Below are 20,180 nucleotides of genomic sequence, written 5' to 3' on the forward strand. Positions count from 1 at the left end.
TTAATAATTTTATTATACTTCTAAATATTAATAATATATGATAGGGCAATCTTACATATCGATTTTAGTGACACGCATCTTAAAAATGGTCATGCATTAGTATTATGTTAGTCGTATAAGATTACAATGTTAGCATGTTAGTGAATAATGTTAACTTTTAATAAACTGACCAGCTATAACTCAAATACCATAATCTTTTCATTTTTATTTAAAAGTTTTGGATTCGAATTTCACTTTTAATTTACAGAAAAAAATGTTAACTTTTAATAATATAATTTAAACATATTTAAAATATTGTAAAATTGAAATAAATTAAACATTTAGAATAAAACAAATATATATATATATATATATTAGCATATATAGATAAGTAGAGAAAAGAAGAAAATGCAAGACATTGGAGAAAGAAATTAAAGGAGGTTACCCTAGGAGGTTGAGCATTGGGACTAGGAAGTGAAGTGGGGCAAATCTCTTCTTTAATGCGGGTTGGGAGTGATGGTGGAGTTGGTGTCAATGGATAAAAGCTTGATGAGGCTACTACTGTTGGTACTGCTGTGATGAGTGAACTACTTCCAGAATTAGTAGTAGTTGTTGTTGTTGATGGTGATGATTCCAATTCATTATGAAGCTCATTGATTCTCTGCAGCAGTTCCCTCAGATATTCAATTGCATCTCCTAATATTGAAGCCCTGTCCATCTATATATACACTTTTCTCATTTATTAATCAAATAAACCCTTCAAACAATAATGTTATATAGTTATATATATTAGCTAAGTTCTAAGTATGTTCCCTTCAAATAATTATTGTCCTTAAATTGGACAATAGAGATCAAGTTTTTAAACCAATTTATTAATTAAGATCATGTTAATTTTTTTATTTTACATGATATTTTGTAACTCGACAAATCAAAGATTAATCTATTACGAAAAATATATTCTATTTAAGGTTAAGTTAGTTGACGGTCTTCCGAGATATTAGAAAAATAAATATGTTAATTAAATTATTAAAAAAATAAGTTAATAAAAAGAAATAAAATATTTTGATTTTGCTAAGAAATTAACCTTTTTTTTTTTCTGATCATTAATGAGCTATTAAAATGGAAAATGAGCATAGAAGAGTGGAAGTTTGACGCTGTTATTATTATAGAGAGGGAAATGACTCAAATGAGAAAGTTAGATGATTCAAAATTTAATACCTATTTTTTTTAAGTTTAAGGAGTAAGTTAAATAATTTTTTTTATTTTTTATTTAAAAATTAAAAAATTAAAATAGTAAACTTTTTTAAATCTACTAATGATCAAATTTTTCCCAATTTTTGCTTTTTGTTTTAAAAGTTTAAATTCTTAACACGTTCCATCACTATTATTCTTGTAAGAACCTCTTCTAATTGAATTTTGTATAAATATTTTTTTATTCGAGAACCAAAGAAGAATCGAATTTTACCTTTTCATCGTTCTATATCAAAAAATTATTCATCTAACAAATTTAAATCAAATATTATTATTATATCTCTAACACAAATGTTACCAAATATTTAATTTGAATTAAAAACTTTGATTAAAAAAATTAAATTTATGATAAAAACTTAAATAAATTTAATTTTAATTTTATGTAAGATTGATTTTTAATAATTTGACAAATTTGTCATTTAAAAAGCTATCAACTTTACATAAAGTTAATTGTACTAAATTTTTACTTTAAATTTAGGTGAAAATTCAGGTGAAATCGAGTTCACCTAAAATTGATATTTGAGAGTCGTTAGATAAAAATTTAGTCAAATCAGTCAAATTATCTAATAACTCCCAGGTCCTATCAACTTCATCGACTGCACCTGAGTTTTTACAGTAAATTTATTTATTGTGAAACATTAAAGATTTGGAAGAGAAGAAAGAGTCTTACTTTGCTAATCTTTGGAACAACGGACCTGAGCATGTAGAGCCTATCATTGAGCTTCTTCCGGCGACGGCGCTCCGCCATCAAGTTCTTGGCCGGCATCCCTTTCTTATTCTTGGCACCACCTCCTTTCTGATTATTCTTCTTGTTATTGGTTTCAATCAAGTCATCGCCGGAATCATAGTTGAATGCCGATGACCCATCAAAGCTTCCATTATCTTCCATCTCCATCATCACCTTTCTCTTCATACTATTATTATTGTTATCACCTTCTCCAAGAACACCACCTTGTTGTTGTTGTTGTGATGAGGAGTTGTTTTTTCTGAGTGCTGCTCTCTTCTGAAACAGAGTTGGTTGTGCTCCAGATGAAGGTAGAGAATCATCAAGCGGCCTCAGAATCTTGGATCTGTTGAAGAACAGTGGTGGTGGTGGTGGTGGTGGTGGTGGTGCGGGCTTTCCAGAAGAAGAACAAGAACCTAGTTCCTCCAAGTTGTGATGATGAAAACCTCCAAAATCAGTAGTGGCGGTTATGGAAGCTTGATGAGGGTCAAGGAAGGAAGCCATAGTAGGCATGTCAAATGGGTTTGGTGGAGGAGGAGGGAGAAAGCATTGAAGGTGTGATGATGAAGAAGAAGAAGAAGAAGAAGATGATGGGTGATGATGAAGGAGTAAGAGGTTGTTGTTGTTGGTGGTGTCTGGTTCAGGGAAGAAGTTAGACATGTCTCTCATCATCGTCATCATCGTCATGATGTCATTGACATCATCAACCTCCATGAAAGGCAAGTTATTGTTGAAAGAACATAAGGAAGTGAAATCATGGTCGTTGTGGGTTTGTTGTTGGTGTTCTCTCTCAGCTTCCATTGATGCCCAAGACGACGACATCATCGTCCTTTGTCACAAAACAAAGAAAGGAAGGAAATGGTTATTAAATTGTGAGAGAGAAGCAAGTAATTAAGAAGAGTTAAAATTAAGGATGAGTTGCACAAGGAGAAGGGAATGCATTGCCTTAGCTTTTTTCCTTCTTTTCTCCCTTTCTTTCTCCTTTTAGAGTTTTTTATTTTTAATATTGGGCCTAATTTGGTGTAATTTACCGAAATGCCCAAAAAACTGTGTTTGATGCCGTTGTGGAGATCACTAATTACTATAAAAAAACATCATCGCCGTTTTCTCATCCACGTCACTTTTTTCTTCAACAAAACGTCGCCGACGTTTTGTGTGCATGGTTAACACGTAGATGAAAAGCTCTCCCTCGTCCTAGCATGAAATTTTTTTTTCCTTAGTAACCCCTTCTTTTTCCCATTTCTTTGTCTTCTCTTCTCAGTTCCACTACAAAACGGCTTTCTTTCACCATTATCATTTCAAAAATGCTAGGAAACCAAGATGGTTTCAGCCAAAAACCTGCCAACTCTTATTGGGCTGAAAACATGAAGCCCAATCCACTTCAACAACATCCCAAATTAACCTAGGTAAACATAATTAACCTAACTGAACCCTCTCTTCTCCTTTCACCGTTTCACCGTATCAGACCTCCAAAACCATCCACGGCAGTGCCACACCACCAGGCTCATCGCGTGGCGTTCTCCTCCGCCCTCGACGGCCGCTGCCCCTTGGTCCACATCGTGCGGGCAACATCAATCCTCCATAGCTTGCTTCAGAACGCTGCAAAGCTTCTCTCCCGTGGACTTGGTCACTGGCGCGTCAGTCGGAGTCACGCCCATCTCCGCCGCAACGACATCGTGCCACCCAGTTGCGAGGAACAAGACGGTTCTGCTTGTCGCCAAGAGTGCGCCGCTGCTGCTGCATGTTGGTGTTGGCGGCGCCATTGAAGCATCTTTGTCCTGCTACCACGAACGCAACAGAACGCCCCCTGCCCTAGCCTCAAAACATCCCTGACGAGAACTAATTGGTGAGTGTTTAGTATTTGGAGTTGATTGATATCTATTTTTAAATACCACGGTTTACAAGTTGTGGGATGTTGCTTTTGATTTGGTCATAAATATGGCTTTGTTAGATGTTGCTGTTGATTGCATCAGACGATTTTGTTAGATGTTTTGGTTATGGTATTTCATTTTTCTAGATGATTCTTTTCTACTATATTTGGGGATTAGTAATGAGATCATGAGTTTTGAATGAGATTCAAATTGTGGTATTTCATATCCCAAAACATGAACTTGAGCTATGCTTGGGTACCACTAAACTCATCCCCTGTTGGCTATGATTAGCAATATAAACTTGAGATGTTTGTGTGTGTAGCTATTCTGTGATCCTAGCTTGCTTGTTTAATTAATATTTTTTTTCTGTTCTAAATATGATAAATATGTCCAATTAACTCTTAGGCAATTGTTTAGGGAATATTGTAATTGATTATATTGTGCGCATATGAATGTTTGTTGATTTCAGTAGTCGAGGGAAAGTGGTGATTTACATAACATGACTAGTATTTTAATTCATTTGAACATTCACTTAGGTAAGAATTTATATTAGATTTGCATTCTTTAGGTAGAGACTATTGAATGTATACAGTAAGTGATTGGAGGAATCAAAAGCTTCTCTCCACTCAGATATTGAGCGTTTTATAAATGAGAAGATTATATATGCTTACAAGGTGATAGTTAAGCATGCGGTCACAAAAATAAGAGATTGTGATGTTCTTCTTACTTATGGATTTTGCCATTGGTTGTTGAAATGATATTGTTACATGCATATAAATTAGAAAAATATACACAGGTTATAGAAAAAAATTTGCTTCAGAGGTTGGTGGAGAAAGGTCTTAACTGTACATACACTTTTTTTTTAATTATTAAACATTGGATGATTTTTTCATTCATGCAACATGTCTCTGGCACTCAAAAAAATTTATACTTTTGGACTTTTATTTGAATAACTGATTTCTGTTTGCATTTTTTTTATGCGGTTTTGGGAGTTAGGTAACAAAAAGGATTAGAGTTGGTTTAATTTTGTTTGCTTATCTATACTAAGGTTAAGAAAGTGTGATTGTAGTCGATGTGACTTACTCTTGCTAAATTTTTGGATGTTGTTAAATTGCTGTAACTAGAGATTAGATGTTACTGAAATTAGGGACCGAAAGATGATGTTATTAGGAGTTGGATTTCACTGAATTGCATGTGGTTTGGAATTTTTGAAAAAGAGGAAGTTAGTTATAAGTTAGTTTATTTCTTTTTTTTTTCAACTTTAAATTTGGTCTGAATGTGATTATTTAAAATTGCAGTATCAAAACGTGATTTTTTTTGGACAGATTTGATGGAGATTTAACTACATCTATTGGTATCTATGATTTAATTATCTTGTTGGATAAATGTATGGTTCTTGTATTATAGATTGGAGGCCTTTTTTTATCATGGATTGGATGATTTATTCATTTATGCAACATGCCCATCGCATTCAAAAAGTTTGTACTTTTGGTCCTTTGTTTAAATAGCATGAATTTTGTTTGCGCTTTATATATATATATATACATATATATATTGTGGTTTGGGAGTTAGGTAATAAAAATACCATACTTGGTTTAATTTTGTTTGCTTATCTATGCTAAGCTTCAGAAACTGTGCTTGTAGTCGATGTGATTTACTCTTGCTAAATTGTTGGATGTTGTTGAATTGCTGTAACTAGAAATTAGATGTTTCTGAAATTGGAGAGCGAATGATGCTGTTATTAGGAGTCGGATTTTAAATGTTGCTGTTCTCTTAATAGTGGTATGGCATTTCGATGATGAAACTATGATAAATTTAGTCTAATTTTGGTTGTAATCATGGTCGAATTTAGTCTGTTTTTTCTTCATGTTGAGCATATGCTCTAATTTTGGAAGTGATTCAAAATGAACATCTCGCCATTTGATAGATGTTGCTTTTAATTTGGGTTTTATATGGTAATAATTGATATGGGATTTGTATAGCTTCTAATTTGTATAGCTTCTGATTTGCATACTGTATAGTCGATGTGGTTTACCTTTGCTAAGTTGTTGGATGTTGTTAAATTGTTGTAACTAGAGAATGGATGATTCTGAAATTAGAGAGCGAAAGATGTTGTTATTGGGAGTTAGATTTTGCTGAATTGCATGTGATTGGAGATTGATTGTTGCTGTTCTCTTAACAGTGGTTTAGAATTTGAATGATGAACTTATATTAAATTTAGTCTAATTTTGGTCAAACTTAATTTTGGTCCTTACTCATGGTCCAAGAGTCAATTTATTTGGAACTCTGAAATCGTTTCTACTACCCTTCTTGTAACTTACTACTTGTTAAATCATGTTTCCTATATGCAAATTTATCTGTTTGCTTTCCAACCCTTTATACCCCGGAACCCACACTTGATGCAATCTGTGTAACTTAAGGATCTCTTCAGGCAGTTTTCTCTTCATGTTGAACATCTATTCTAATTTTGCATGTGTTTAAAAATGAACCTCGTGTAATTTGATATATATTGCTTCTAATGTTGGTTTAATATGGTATTAATTGATATGGGTTTCGTATAGCATCATCAACAATGTTTAATTGAGAACTCTTTTGATGTTGCCTCTGATCTTTGTATGCAGTTTCCATTAAAGGATTCGGGGCTGTTTCTTGTGAAACCATAATAGGATTGTTTTGCAGAAAAGCCAACCAACATGGGGAAAAAGGTAAAATGATGTCTACCATTCTCATTTTAACATTCCACATGATCCTATGTGTGACTTACAACTAGTGTTACAATTAACAGAAATTTTTAGAGTCGCGATGCTCGCCTAATTACATACATGACATGATGAGCACGCTATATAAAAAAAACTCCGTTGAGAAGTTTGCAGAGATTGATGAGATCAGATTCGGATTCTTGAGGCTTGTTCCGAATTGGTCGGTAAAGCAAGCCATCATGGTTCACCTGGCCGAGTCGTATCAAGTTAAGCCAAAAACTTTTATACTCGACATTGGCAACATCTGCCTCAATGCCGAGTTAATCGGGAGGATTTTTGGCATTCCGTCCTGAGGTAAGTTTCACTCTTCGAATTACTTAGTGTGCCATAGGCATATATTTTACCTTGGAGCATTCCGTCTCGAGGTAAGTTCTGGTATCTTAATTACCTAGTGTGGCGTAGGCGTATTGGCGCAGATATCTTTGGTATAGAAATATCACCATGCACTAACACATGAACATGTTGTAGGCGATCCATTCCCATTCCTAGATGACAGTAATCCGTGCCACATGGCCATCAAAAAGAGGTTCCATAGACGGACAATAACTGAACTCCAAAATTTAGTTTACAGCTGTCCAATGGCAACAGAATCAGATAGGATGAAGTTCAGGAGATATTTCCTACTGGTGGTAATGAAAATGTTTATGTGCCCCACCACTCAACAGGTAATTTCACCATGGCACATTTACCCTGTCTTAGATGTTTTTGATCCACGAAGATTCAACTAGCCGTTGCAAACTCTAAAGTGGTTCGACAAGGCAGTCGAGAAGTATAAGCTAAAAGGGAAAAAAATTTGTGAAAGCTGCATGTTCGTCATGCTGGTAGGATGCAATGACTATTAGTAAATTCAGTATGCCATTTTTTTATGTAGAACATAACTTGTAGAAAATTAATTTCCTATGCATTAGTTTCGAGAGTTCAGGCACTAGTACTGTTATTCGTATGAGATATACTGATATGTTGTTGAATTACTTGAATCTTTGTTGACTAATTTTAGATATTTCAGCATATGATTTCAGTTGAATGTTTCATGTCACTAGTTCTGAGTGCCTTGCTATATATCTCTTATATATGCTAGCTGATGTTCTTCCTTGTGTAATGGGTGTTTTGTAAGAAAAAAGTTAGTTATAAGTAAGTTTATTTTTTGTTTTAAATTGAAATTTTGTCTGAATGTGGTTATTTAAAATTGCAGCATCAAAAATGGATTTTTTGGAAAGGTTTGTTGGAGTTTTAACTCAATCTATTGGTAGCGATGTGGATGATTATCTAAGTGGACATCCATATGTTTTTTTTTTAACTGATTAGATGATTTTTTTTTTCTTTTATACAATATGTCTTTTCCACTCAAAAGGTTTATATTATTGGTCCTGCAATGAATGGCCGAAACTGATTCTCCTTTTCTTCTTTTACCTTACTACTTGTTAAGTCATTTTTTCTGTATGCCAAAAATTTTCCCCCATTGCTTTCCAACCTTTTACCATCTTGAACCATATCTGGTGCTAACTGTTCAACTTAATAATATATTCAAGCTATTTTTCTTTCATATAGAACATAACTTGTACCCATCTTCTGTACAGGTCCTCTATTTTCAGCGGTTGCAATATGGTCAGCTCGACAACTGTCATGAGCATGAGCCATGGCTCGCTGCGTGGACCTCAAAGAGGCTAGAAAAGAAGGCGCAACATATTATATCCGAGGTACTCATTTCTCTCTAGTAATCGGTTACTTTATGCCAATATGTAAGTGGATGCTGCTTCCGAGAGGACTCAAGATGTTTCTTATGTTTGCTAGATGGGTAAGTCAATGCGCTAGGTAATGATTCTAGATATTTTGATAAGATAGAATCTTCCATGCGAAAATGTGTAAGTCAATGCGCTAGTTGAACAAAAACTGTATGGTTCTTGCACGAACTAATGCTTGCAGGTTAGTGTTTTGGTTTATGCGCTTACAACACCGTGTTTTTTACTTGGATGTTGCTTATGATAGGCACTATGATGTTTTTGTTCATTGCCAATTGGATGGTTCTGTATATGTTTTTCAGTTTTCATGTCTTAAGCACTTACAATTGTGTGTACTTAATTGAGATGTGATTGGCTTTCGTTTCATTAGATGTTCCGCAACACGTTACACGTGTTAATAATTTCACGACTATCTATATTTGGTGACTAACTTGATCATGTAACTGCTTTGATATTTCTGTTTCTATCGCAGTGGTTTGTCCCAGTCTATATCAATCATCATTGGTGGCTGTATGCCTTTGAGATTGCTTAAAAAAGGCTATAGGTGCTGGATAGTATATATTCAGGAGAGCATAATGATGAAAGATAAAAAATACATGCTTATGCGGTAAGTATATGTCCACCAATTAGTGCACAGACATCCTCAATAGTTGTAAATGTGTTATTGCTAAAGTGTAGCTGCTTTCCAGGGGAGAATCATTGAAGACATAGCTAAAGTGTCGATGCCCGCATACGAGCCCACGGAGAACGGCCTACCTTGTTTCTATCCCAGCGTCCCAAAACAACATAACGGGTCAGTTGAAAATGACACTTACCAATAAGCTTACTAGCAATTCACTTGATAATGATACATGGACTCATGGTTAAATATAATATTTCTATTTATACATGTAGCTGTGATTGTGGTGTATATGTGATCAAGTTTATGCAGTATTGGAGTCTGGATAAACCCTTGTAATTTTGGGATAAGGTGAATTTAAAAATCCTATCACAATTAAGTTACACCTCTTTCTGATCTATTTCTTTTTTGCTGCCAAAATATCCCGCTCACATAGGGTTTTGCCACTCAGGACATTTCGGAAGGAAATTATACTAGACATAGGAATGGGTCTGCATAATTCAGACATTGGAAAGGCTATAGATGCATTGGATAGCCAGCATGTGCGCCACAACCAGCCAAGAAACAAGACTAAGGTGGTGAGATCACCCTTTACAGCATCGAGCACAAAGACCATGCTGCAGCTAGGGGTGGAAACAGGCCAGGCCAGGCCAGGCTTTGCTCTTAACAGGCCTGGCCTGTCATACAGTTGATTGGCCTGAGCCTGGCCTGCAGCCTGTTATAGGCTCTTTATAAAGTACTAGGCCTGGCCTGTTATTCAGCCTGGCCTGGCCTGAAGCCTGTTAAAAGGCCTGCTAATTTTTTTTTACAAAAATAAAAATATTATTTAAAAAAATATTTTTTAATAAAAATAGTTATATGTAATATGTCATATATTTAATATTTGTAAAAAATTTTAAACTTTTAACATATTTAAAATATACAAAAATATTTATAATAAAATATAATAAATTTAAAATATCTCATAATTTTATTAATAATAAATAATTATTTATATATTTAATTATATTTTAACAGGCCCAGGCAGGCCTGACAGGCCTATAAGGCTAATTAGTGAGCCTGGGCCTGGCCTATTAATGTATTAAGGCTTTTAAAAGAGCCTGGGCCTGTACCTATTTTATAACAGGTCAGGCCAAACACAGGCCAGGCTGCAGGCCCCTGGCAGGCCGCCTGGCCTTTTTCCACCCCTAGCTGCAGCCTGCGGGGTTACCCATAAAAAAGCCAAGAAAGGGGGGAAGACAACGGAAGAAGACAGATGCCTAGGTAAAAATCATGAAAACGTGCACTTGCTGTACTATTTATATAGTTTCACTGTATTAGAGTTGTGGACATTTATATGGCATTTACTGCCTTACATCAGTTTCGTGTGAGCCTCAGAAATCATATTCCACTGCAGGTTTATGATTACCTGTTGCTGAGATTATGAAGTTGCTGGTAACTTTATCCAAATTTTTACGTGGATGGTGCTTTTGATATGCATTAGGATGTTTCTTCTCTTTGAGAATGGGATGGTTCTCGGTTTGTTTTTCGGGTTTTCACGTGCAATGCATTTGCGGGTGCGTGTACTTCACTGAAAAGTGAATGGATTTTGGTTTCTTAGATATTACTCAGCAGGTATCATGTGTTAAGTGTTGGCGATTGTCAATTAATTAGTTCTCAAATTGTGGATGTCTTTAGTTCATTAAGCAATGCATTATCTAATTATACTATTCAGTCTACTCTGATCGGCATATATACCCCATTTGTTTATGACTACAAATAGAAGTTTATTTATGTTTTTGTCCTTTTTTATTGCTGAAATTGTGGCATTTGCTGGTACTTTAAGCATTGTACAGCCTTATGTCGTAATCAGTCTACTCAACAGGTTCGTTTGTGTTGGCACCGTGACTGTGACCATTCTTTTAAGTGGATGGTGCTTCTAATAGGCATTGGGATGTTTCTTTTCATGGCGAAGTGGATGGTTCGAGATATGGTTTCTTTGTTTCATGTGTTAAGCATTCTCAAATGCGCATACTTCCTTGAGAAGTGAATGGCTTTTGTTTTTATAGCTATTCTATAACATGTTTCTTGGTGGATGTAATCCGCTAGTTTTTGCCAACAAACAAGTGACACTTCGTGATCTTAAAACAATAACATTCTCAAAACCTATAATAATTACTAATCATATAAAAGATAACCACAGTTGTGCTTTTATTTCCTTTATTGAATACGTCATAACAGTATCAATGCAAGTGACAAAGCAAAAATAGTCAAAATTTATTTAGTTGTGTCTAAAGAACCACAAAATCTATCTAAGTATGAAAAACCACCCACCCCGAAAAAATATACAACCAAAATGAAAGCATAACTATCTATGCCGAAAAGAGTTCAACAGGGACATGAATCCGCCATCATCTGATGCATTCAAGTAGTAGAATCCTCAAATCTTTTATTTACACAACCATCATGATCATTATCTGTCTGAAGGTCAACAACATCCTACAAGATGCACAACAAAAAAAAAAAAAAAAAAAAAAAAAAAAAAAAAAAAAAAAATAAAACAGCATATATGAATAAAAAACACCATTCCAAAAAAATTGAAATATACCTCACTTCTACCACATATCGGATGGGATTTCCTCTTCCTTTTTTGCATTGGTTTCTTAATTGACTTGTCCAACTCTGCTCCAAGTCTCTTACTCTTCAGCCGTCCTTTAGTTTTAACTCTTGAGGGTCCCTGTATGTCATGTACAACAACACCGCCTGTGCTCTGTGTGGGCATGGTATTCTGAGTCGCAGCAGAAGTGGTGGAACGCATGCTGGCACGGTAATCAGTCAGCTTGGACTTCGCGTCCCAAATGGCAGATCGCAAGATGGCTGCTTCCTCATCACAACCAACAAACTCCTAGGCAATGTTATAGAACTCTAAACACAAACACTTGAATAGGTTGTGGCTTTCATCAGTCCGAGCCACATTATGGCTACTCTTAATGTAGGTGTGCTTGCGGATGACGTTCTTACTCCACCGAGGAAGAACATAGCAGCTAGATACTGTGTCAACTCTGTAGTATGACCACACAGCAAGGGTATGGTAACAGAATATACCAGTGGATTCAAACTTGTTGCACTCGCACCGAACCTTTTGACTTAGTGGGTCAAACTTTACTATGAAAGTATGGTAGAAAGCCTTCTCCCAAAAAACCTTCTGCTCGTTCACTTTAACATAAATTGTGTCACCCTGTTGTTCAGTTGATCGAATTACGCAATCGATTTTTTTTCTTACCTCCAGCTGAAGGATCCTAAACATATTACTGGTGTATTCCCGCTGAAATTGTCTCTCAATGCCTGTGTTCCCTATACATGGAGTGACTCCTTTCGAGTTTGCAATATCATCTTCCAGCTCCTTCTGCTCCTTGTTTCCAAGTACATTGTCATATTTATAGACGAACCGAACCAACCCACTCTTGCAATGCAGAAACCCCCCGTAAAATGCGTGCATACTTTCACTCCGCTGTGTACTCCTCATACCGGCCCAAAATTCACTCTTGAAGAATATTGGAACCCATTTTTGTCAAAGGTCTGCATAAAAAAAACAGAGCATAAGGGTGTCTCCTATACAGAACATGATGACCGCTTTCAAATAACTGATAAAACAAATAAAAAAACATCTAGTTTCATAAGAGAGGAACCATCTGTTTGCATATTGAAAAGAACATCCACTGACTAGTTAAAAAAACATCTAATACACTCCTAAAAAAAACAACGGCCAATTCAAACCGGCAGAATGCCCAACAGTGAATAAATAGGCAATATGCAACCAATATACAAGATTCAAGTTAATGATAACAGACCTGTTAACCATCTGTTTTGACCTAAGTCGAATTCTTTGATGAATTCAGCCCAATCAACTTCAAAGGAGTCAGCAGAAGGAGAATTATACATAATATAATTCATCTTAGCATTCAATTCTCCGTACCTAGCGTAACCTCCAAGCTTGAATTGTGACTTCTTCATTATGTGCCAGATGCACAATCGGTGGATAGTATCTGGTAGGACCTTCCTAATAGCACCGGCCATGGCTTTGCACTGGTCAGTGATGATTCCCTTTGGCGCAGTCCCGACACATCTCATCCATTGCGTGAACACGCACTCAAAACTAGGGATCTTCTCACTCCCAAGTAAAGCACAACCAAGAAGAGTAGACTTCCCATGGTGGTTTACATTGAGATGGCTCTCCAACTAGACGGCGTCAACGCGCTCCTTCTCCAACTCCTTCACCCGACCTTGGGCAACATTGAGATGGCTCTCCAGAGTAAGCTCTCGCTCGGTAAGCCGGGCAACCATCGCATCAGAAGTCTTTATTTTCACTTCAGAAGTAGCCAACTGCGTCTTCAGCGACTCTACCTCCAGTTTTAACTTCCCTTGGGAATTGACGACAGACTGAAGCTTACCCTCCAGAGTCCGAGCCCCCGCCAAAACGGGTTCCTCTTTCCTTGCTATGGCAGCAGCCCGGAGCAAGGTGCGATACACCCACTTAGCTTGGGAGGCAAGATCTCCACCATGAAAGAAGTCCTCCGTGCCGAGTAGGAGTTGGGAGTCAATAAAGTTCCCGGCATCAAAGTTCTTCTCCATTATGGTGAGAACTCCCTTAGGGCTCGAGGTCGGTTTCCTTTTCCTCGGATTATCAACAACGATGACCTCGGGCCCCGCCCTATCTTCCTCGACCTCTGGCCGGGGGATCGGACCGGTGCTTGTACCGACCACCTCCCCTTGGGGGGGTTGGGATGGTGCTTCGGCAACAGGGGAATCTGGCGCCTCGTTGGCATGTGTGGCAGAGCTATCATCGCTGTCCCCGACAAAGAACATAGAAAACAAGGCATCAAGTACAATCTGTTCACCAGCCATTGACACTGAAACAAGGAAACACATAAGAGCTGGTTAAGTGGGATGCTGAATAAATAAATAATCTGAGCATTAGAAATCAGGAAGCTACGACCAACCAACTACTCACCTATGTAACCCATACCATCTCGCGATCATCCATAAGAAGGTGTGGGTTAACATTATTTTTGCCAAAAATAGCCAACAGTACGTCGGCAACCTTTTTATTATGTGGGGTCAGGCCTTTGTAAGTCACCTTTGTGAATGCAATGGCCCCGGCCCCAAAGCTCCAGTAAGTCAGGATGCGACGCTCTCCCCCCAAAGTTAACCAGAAGGGATGTTGACCTTCGACAGGCCGCGCTTTAAAGCACTTTTCTTTGAAACCATAAAAGAGTCTTCGAACAACTCGAAAATTCGTCTACCCTGGGCTGCCCGAAAAGACATATATCCCTTCTTGGCTCTCCCTTCCTTGGAGGGGTTCGTCAAGACAAAGAACCACAAGAATACCTCCACCGAGACTGGTAGCTCAAGATATTCGCAGACCATCTTGAAGCATCGGATGGAGGCCCAACTGTTCGGGTGTAGTTGCGCCGGCACCACATCACATCGGTTCAGTAGCACCATTTGGAAGGGAGAGAAGGGGATGCGAACCCCCAGGCTGGTGAACATCGCTTTGTACAACCAGATCCAATCAGCAACCCGGGGAGTGTTTAAGTTAATGTGGCATATTCGTTCCCGGTCCATGGGAACAAACACGTCGTAATGACCCTCCTCGGGACCTCCTCCATACAATTGGTCGGTTTGATGGAACTCAGTGAGCTCCTCCAGAGTTATTCGCGAAGGAGTATCCTTCACATCTGATGTCACCCAAGCATACTGGTCTACGGGAGCCCTCACAATAGGACGTTGTGCCATACCTACAGTGGCACACCACTTAGTCAAAGAGTTCGATAGGTCAAAAAACCGGTTAATCCGAAACTAGCACTACGCGTTACAACAAGCCTATCTACAGTTAAGCAAAGGATAAAAACAAAAACTAGAGATATAGTGGTAACCCCCTAAAAGCCTAACTAACAGCGGCGTCATCCAAGTGAAAAAAGCATACACAACATACGAACTACAAAGCGAAGCAGTAGCAACAATAGCAATAACAGCATTCATTCACGAATGATTGAGAAAGAAGTGCTTACCAGGAAGATTGTTGTCAAGGAAAATTGGAAAAATCCTAGGGAATGCAGTTGCAGTTGAATTGGAAGCGGATAATGGCAGTGGAATCCAGAAAGCAGGAGAGGAAAAGTGAGAATGAATAGTGCAAAAGGTAGAAATGAGAAGATGGAACGTGAAAATGGGGGAAAGAAAGTGAACATTGAAGAGTAATTGCCACTACAAGGAAGTGTGAAAGCCAAGGGTAGAACTGACTTTTTCCCAAGCTTTCAAATTAGCCATAATGGCATTAAATGACAGGTGGGGAGAACGAGGCGACGAATGACGTTCTCTCGAAACGGTAAAACCCACTCGCGCGTAGGGGCACGCCCCTATCACGAGCGGTCGGCCCCGCGAGGATCCAACCAAAGAGAAGGTAGAATGGAACGCGCCAATAACGGCGCTCACGACCATAGTTGGCGCGTTGGGGCACTGTTCCGGCCCAGCCCAGCTGGTCTGATGCCCCGGCCCGGCCGGCCGACCTGACGGGTATGCAACACCCGAACCGGGAAGAAATCCAAGACACCTCCTCTCTTCCTGTGAGGTACATGACAGCTGGGGAAGGAAGTTTCCTGGAAGGTGGGTCTGCTCCTGTGGGACCTGCCCTAGGTGTAGACTATATAAGGGGAGGGCCCTACCTCTCTCCCAGGTATGTCACCTTACCCTCACCTTTTCTGCCACCTTGTACGGATTCTGACTTGAGCGTCGGAGTCCCTTTTGCCGGTGGCTTCCTCTCTCACCACTCCATCAGCCCGGGAGATCATAAAGCTCCTTTCCTCTCCCTCCAATGTTTTCCTAGGAAGTCCAATCACGCACGAGCAACCCGTATCCAACTCCCCTACCCATACACATAACATTACCGACCCGTTCAAGAACCAACCGACGAACCGAACACTTTTCAAGTTCTAGAGTATTTTAATTTTTTTTCTTAATCCAATTGAACGAATAAATCTAACACTTAATAAGAAGAGTAATACTACAAACCAGTAAATATTATTATTTTTTATTAGTACTTAGTAGTAATTTATCGAAATGCGTAAATATCCATCATACATAACCAAGTGAAAATAATTATGGAATGAAAGACATGTATATGATTCCCATATATACTAACCGAAATCAATATCTTCTATCAACCCTATGAGTGACATTTGTTACAAATTGCAATACTTTGAAGTGACATTTGTTACAAATTGCAATACTTTGAAGTGGATGAGGTTGACTACTTGAGATGCAATAATTATGATCTTGACATTGAGATTAAAAAGAGGGACATTGAAATTAAATTTCTTGGTGAATCAAACCCTACACTTAGCAGAACGTACAATATAATACAGTCTCAACTCTCAAGTATCTCGTGAAGCTTTTCTGCTCACCGCACTTATTGTCCAATCCAAACTTGTTTTATTATTTTCTGTCAAACTCCTTATGTAGTTTCTATAAATGTATTTTGAGAAAATGATAACGATTTTTTATTTTTTTTATTTGCATATACTTTAAGTCTTTTAAGATTTGAAAGTACATTTAAGTTTTTAATATTTTTAAAATTTAGATATATTAATTTTTAGTGTTCACTTGAGTCAGTCAAATCCAACAGATAAATTAAACGTAATTTTTATTATACTGATCTGATTGTTACAAATATACACATAAAGAATTTTTAAAATATAACAAATTAGACTCAAAAATTATGTGTACAGATTTTGAAGAAGTCAAAAACTTAAATATATTTTTAAATTTTTAAGAACTTAAATATTCACAGACCAAAAAATCAGAGATTAATTTGTTCTTTTTTCATATTTTTTTCATAACATTTACAAAAATAATTTAAAACATATTCTTTATATTTAATGATAAAAATTTAGATACAATTAACTTTTTGTAAAATTAATAATTAAAAATTATTAAATAATTTAATAAATTTAACTAAATTATTATTGTTCTCCATTATCAACTTCACATAAAATTATCTATACCTAAATTTTTACTATATTTAATTTGTATCAATTTTACATCCAACGCATGAAGATAAAGCTACAAACATGACTTAATCTTCATACTGACTATGTCCTTCACCTGTTTTACAAATAGATATTTACGTGTCTAAAAATTTAGTGTTTAATTACTAAAAATATTTAAATAATTAATATTTAATTTAAGGATAAAAAATTAATAAATTTTAAATTCAGCAACTTATTGAGATTGCTTCATTACTAATTTAGTGATTAACATGGAGCCCTCACAAAATTTTTAGCCTAACCAAATTTCAACTTTCTATATTTCCAAGTAATAATCTTGTCGAATGAAACAAAATAAATTTTAGAAGAACTTTTAAATTTTCATAGAAATACTAGAGATAAAAACATATTTTACTTTATTAAAGATTGAGAATGAAGAAACTATTTTTTATTCTTTTTTTTTTTTCGTTCAACAATCAGCCAATATTTTTTTATTTCTTCAAAATTTTCTTTTTCTTTCTTTAATCTTTATACTCATCTATTATTTTGTTGGATGGAAAAAATTGATTTTCTAAAAGAGTTATTTGAAAAAACAATAATATATTGTGTTTGGTTATCTGCCAATATAGCTAAATTCTTTTTATTTAGTTTATATATCATTTTTTTGTAAAGAAAAAGTTTTTAAATAAATGCCTCATCTAATAGTGTTAAGTATCATCAAATTGACTATTATTTAAAAAAAAAAGAATATTTTATAAAAACATTTACTATTTATTACAAATTTTGGGTTTTTTATATATAATGTGAATAAGTTAAGATATCACTCTTTTAACTTTGAAAATTGTAAAAAAATCAAATTTTGGTCACTTCAATTTTTATGGTTTTGAGATGATAAATACATCTAATTATTTACTTTGTCAAGGGATTAAATTAAAATTATATTAAAGAATGATTTGTAGATTGTCATAGATTGTTATGAGAGTGGATCTTTTTTAATAGAAAAAAACTGAATGATATTTAGTATTTAATCTCACTTTTTATTGTTTTTTCTTTTTTCTTTAATTTTAATCCTACTTATAAACAACAACAACAACAAAGCCTTGTCCCACTAAGTGGGGTCGGTTACATGAATCAAACGACGCCATTGTGCTCTGTCATGTATCATGTTTACAGAGAGACCGTTTACATGTAGATCTCGTTTGACCACCTCATGGATGGTCTTCTTAGGCCTTCCTCTGCCTTTCGCCCTTTGTCCATCTTCCATCTCATCCACCCCCTGACTGGATGTTCTATTGGTCTTCTTCTCACATGTCCAAACCACCTGAGACGCGATTCAACCATCTTTTCCACAATAGGTGCTACTCCAACTCTCTTCCTTATATCTTCATTCCTTATTTTATCTAATCGCGTATGACCACTCATCCATCTCAACATCTTCATCTCTGCTACACTCAGCTTATGTTCGTGCTCCCCTTTAGCTGCCCAACACTCCGTACCATACAACATAGCCGGTCTTATAGCGGTGCGATAAAATTTACCTTTAAGTTTTAAAGGCACTTTTTTGTCGCATATAAAACCAGATGCACTCCGCCATTTTGACCAACCTGCTTGGATCCTATGATTTACATCTTGTTCAATCTCTCCATTATCCTGTATGATGCACCCAAGATACTTAAAACTTTTAACTTTTCGTAGGATGCTTTCTCCAATCTTCACCTCTATATTGGGGTTTTCCCTTCTCAAACTGAACTTACATTCCATATATTCTGTCTTGCTACGGCTTATGCGCAGACCATACACTTCTAGAGCTTCTCTCCAAAACTCCAACTTCTTATTTAGGTATTCCCTTGACTCTCCCATAAGGACGATATCATCGGCAAAAAGCATGCACCATGGCACAGGCTCTTGGATGTGCTCTGTGAGGACTTCCAAGACTAATGTGAAAAGATATGGACTTAAGGATGATCCCTGGTGTAATCCTATACCAATAGGAAATTCCTCTGTCACACCACCTTGAGTCTTCACACTAGTTGTGGCCCCATCATACATGTCTTTAATTGCCCGAATATATGCAATCCTTACTCTCCTCTTTTCTAAAACCTTCCATAAGACCTCCCTTGATACCCTATCATACGCTTTTTCCAAATCAATAAACACCATATGTAGATCCCTTTTATTACTACGATACCTCTCCATCATCCTTCTTAATAGGTATATCGCTTCAGTGGTAGATCTGCCTGGCATAAATCTAAATTGGTTCTCTGTTACTTGTGTCTCTTTTCTCAACCTCTGTTCTATCACCCTTTCCCATAACTTCATAGTATGACTCATAAGCTTAATCCCTCTATAGTTTCCGCAACTTTGTATATCCCCCTTATTCTTGTAGATAGGTATCAATGTGCTCTTTCTCCACTCATCAGGCATCTTCTTTGACCTTAAAATCTCATTAAAAAGCATAGTTAACCAGTTGATGTCTTTTTCTCCAAGACCCTTCCAAACCTCAATCAGGATATTATCAGGTCCTACTGTCCTGCCATTTTTCATTTGCTTTAGAGTCTCTTTTACTTCGAAGTCTTGAATCTTTCGATAATAATCAAAGTTTTATCCTACTTATAAAATTAAAGATAAAAAATTATATTTTATTCTTTTAAATATTAAAAAAATTGGAGAGGATACCTTTCGGATTGCTACTATATTTGACTATGAATTGAGTACATCAAAAATCATAGAAGCCTTAACACATTAGGGGGCATGAAAGTTAAATAGTAATTGGCCCCACAAAATGTATGCATTTATTTGCATCAAGCATGTGTAATTCTGTGCCAAAATTGAATGCAAGCAATTGAATCAAGATCGTATGATTTGCTCAATATGTGAAATGTAAGGAGGGGAGGGACAACAATCTTAAATATGGTGCAGTGAGTCTGCTTTATGATGTGGCTGTATTTTATACATACATGAAGGAAATTATTAATTATATAATATAGATAAGGATGGTAAAATGGGTCGAATTTATCGGGCTGATCCGCTGAACTCGCTAAAAAGACGGATCGGGTTAGATTTTAGAATCCGTCAAATAAAAAGGGGACGGACTAACATTTTGACTCCATTTTAGTTGGCGGGGCGGGCTGGCCCGTCCCATTTATAATACGGGCCTAAGTGAGGCGGGGTGGGTTAGGACGGGTCGGTCCGCTTTGCCACCCCTAAATATAGGATA

At 36.6% G+C, this 20,180-nt stretch overlaps 2 protein-coding genes and 1 long non-coding RNA gene across 4 annotated transcripts in view; 1 reads left to right on the forward strand and 2 right to left on the reverse strand.

Annotated features, from left to right (window-relative positions):
• Window positions 1-2,914, reverse strand: part of LOC107614254 (transcription factor SCREAM2-like) — a 5,777-nt gene extending 2,863 nt beyond the window's left edge. The window contains exons 1-2 of the mRNA XM_016316478.2: window positions 1,901-2,914; window positions 425-697 (exon numbers count right to left, since the gene is read on the reverse strand). Coding sequence (XP_016171964.1) covers window positions 425-697; window positions 1,901-2,779 — 1,152 coding nt within the window. The 5' untranslated portion in view covers window positions 2,780-2,914. The remainder of the gene's footprint in view (window positions 1-424; window positions 698-1,900) is intronic.
• Window positions 3,085-7,702, forward strand: LOC110266149. 2 transcript variants are annotated; one of them, XR_002353141.1, is made up of 4 exons: window positions 3,085-3,800; window positions 6,447-6,530; window positions 6,611-6,878; window positions 7,053-7,698. It is a non-coding gene; the product is annotated as an uncharacterized LOC110266149 (long non-coding RNA). The 2 variants fall into 2 exon arrangements; XR_002353140.1 differs by having other exon boundaries at window positions 6,447-6,878; window positions 7,053-7,702.
• Window positions 11,346-12,447, reverse strand: LOC107611779 (protein FAR1-RELATED SEQUENCE 5-like). The gene is made up of 3 exons (XM_016313673.1): window positions 11,896-12,447; window positions 11,530-11,826; window positions 11,346-11,420 (listed from the first exon to the last, which is right to left on the reverse strand). Exons 1-3 carry the CDS (start codon window positions 12,445-12,447, stop codon window positions 11,346-11,348), a joined length of 924 nt encoding a protein of 307 aa, XP_016169159.1.

Source organism: Arachis ipaensis, chromosome B08, assembly GCF_000816755.2.
Source record: "Arachis ipaensis cultivar K30076 chromosome B08, Araip1.1, whole genome shotgun sequence".
NCBI classification, from domain to species: domain Eukaryota; kingdom Viridiplantae; phylum Streptophyta; class Magnoliopsida; order Fabales; family Fabaceae; genus Arachis; species Arachis ipaensis.

What these genes read in the sequence shown, in the direction of transcription:
- LOC107611779 (XM_016313673.1), bottom strand. Translation starts at nt 12,447, where the DNA reads ATGAGGAGTACACAGCGGAGTGAAAGTATGCACGCATTTTACGGGGGG. An exon ending in ACATTAAGAGTAGCCATAAT is followed by an intron (nt 11,827 to 11,895) that starts GTGGCTCGGACT and finishes AACATTGCCTAG; the next exon opens with GAGTTTGTTGGTTGTGATGA. An exon ending in CGATATGTGGTAGAAGTGAG is followed by an intron (nt 11,421 to 11,529) that starts GTATATTTCAAT and finishes TGCATCTTGTAG; the next exon opens with GATGTTGTTGACCTTCAGAC.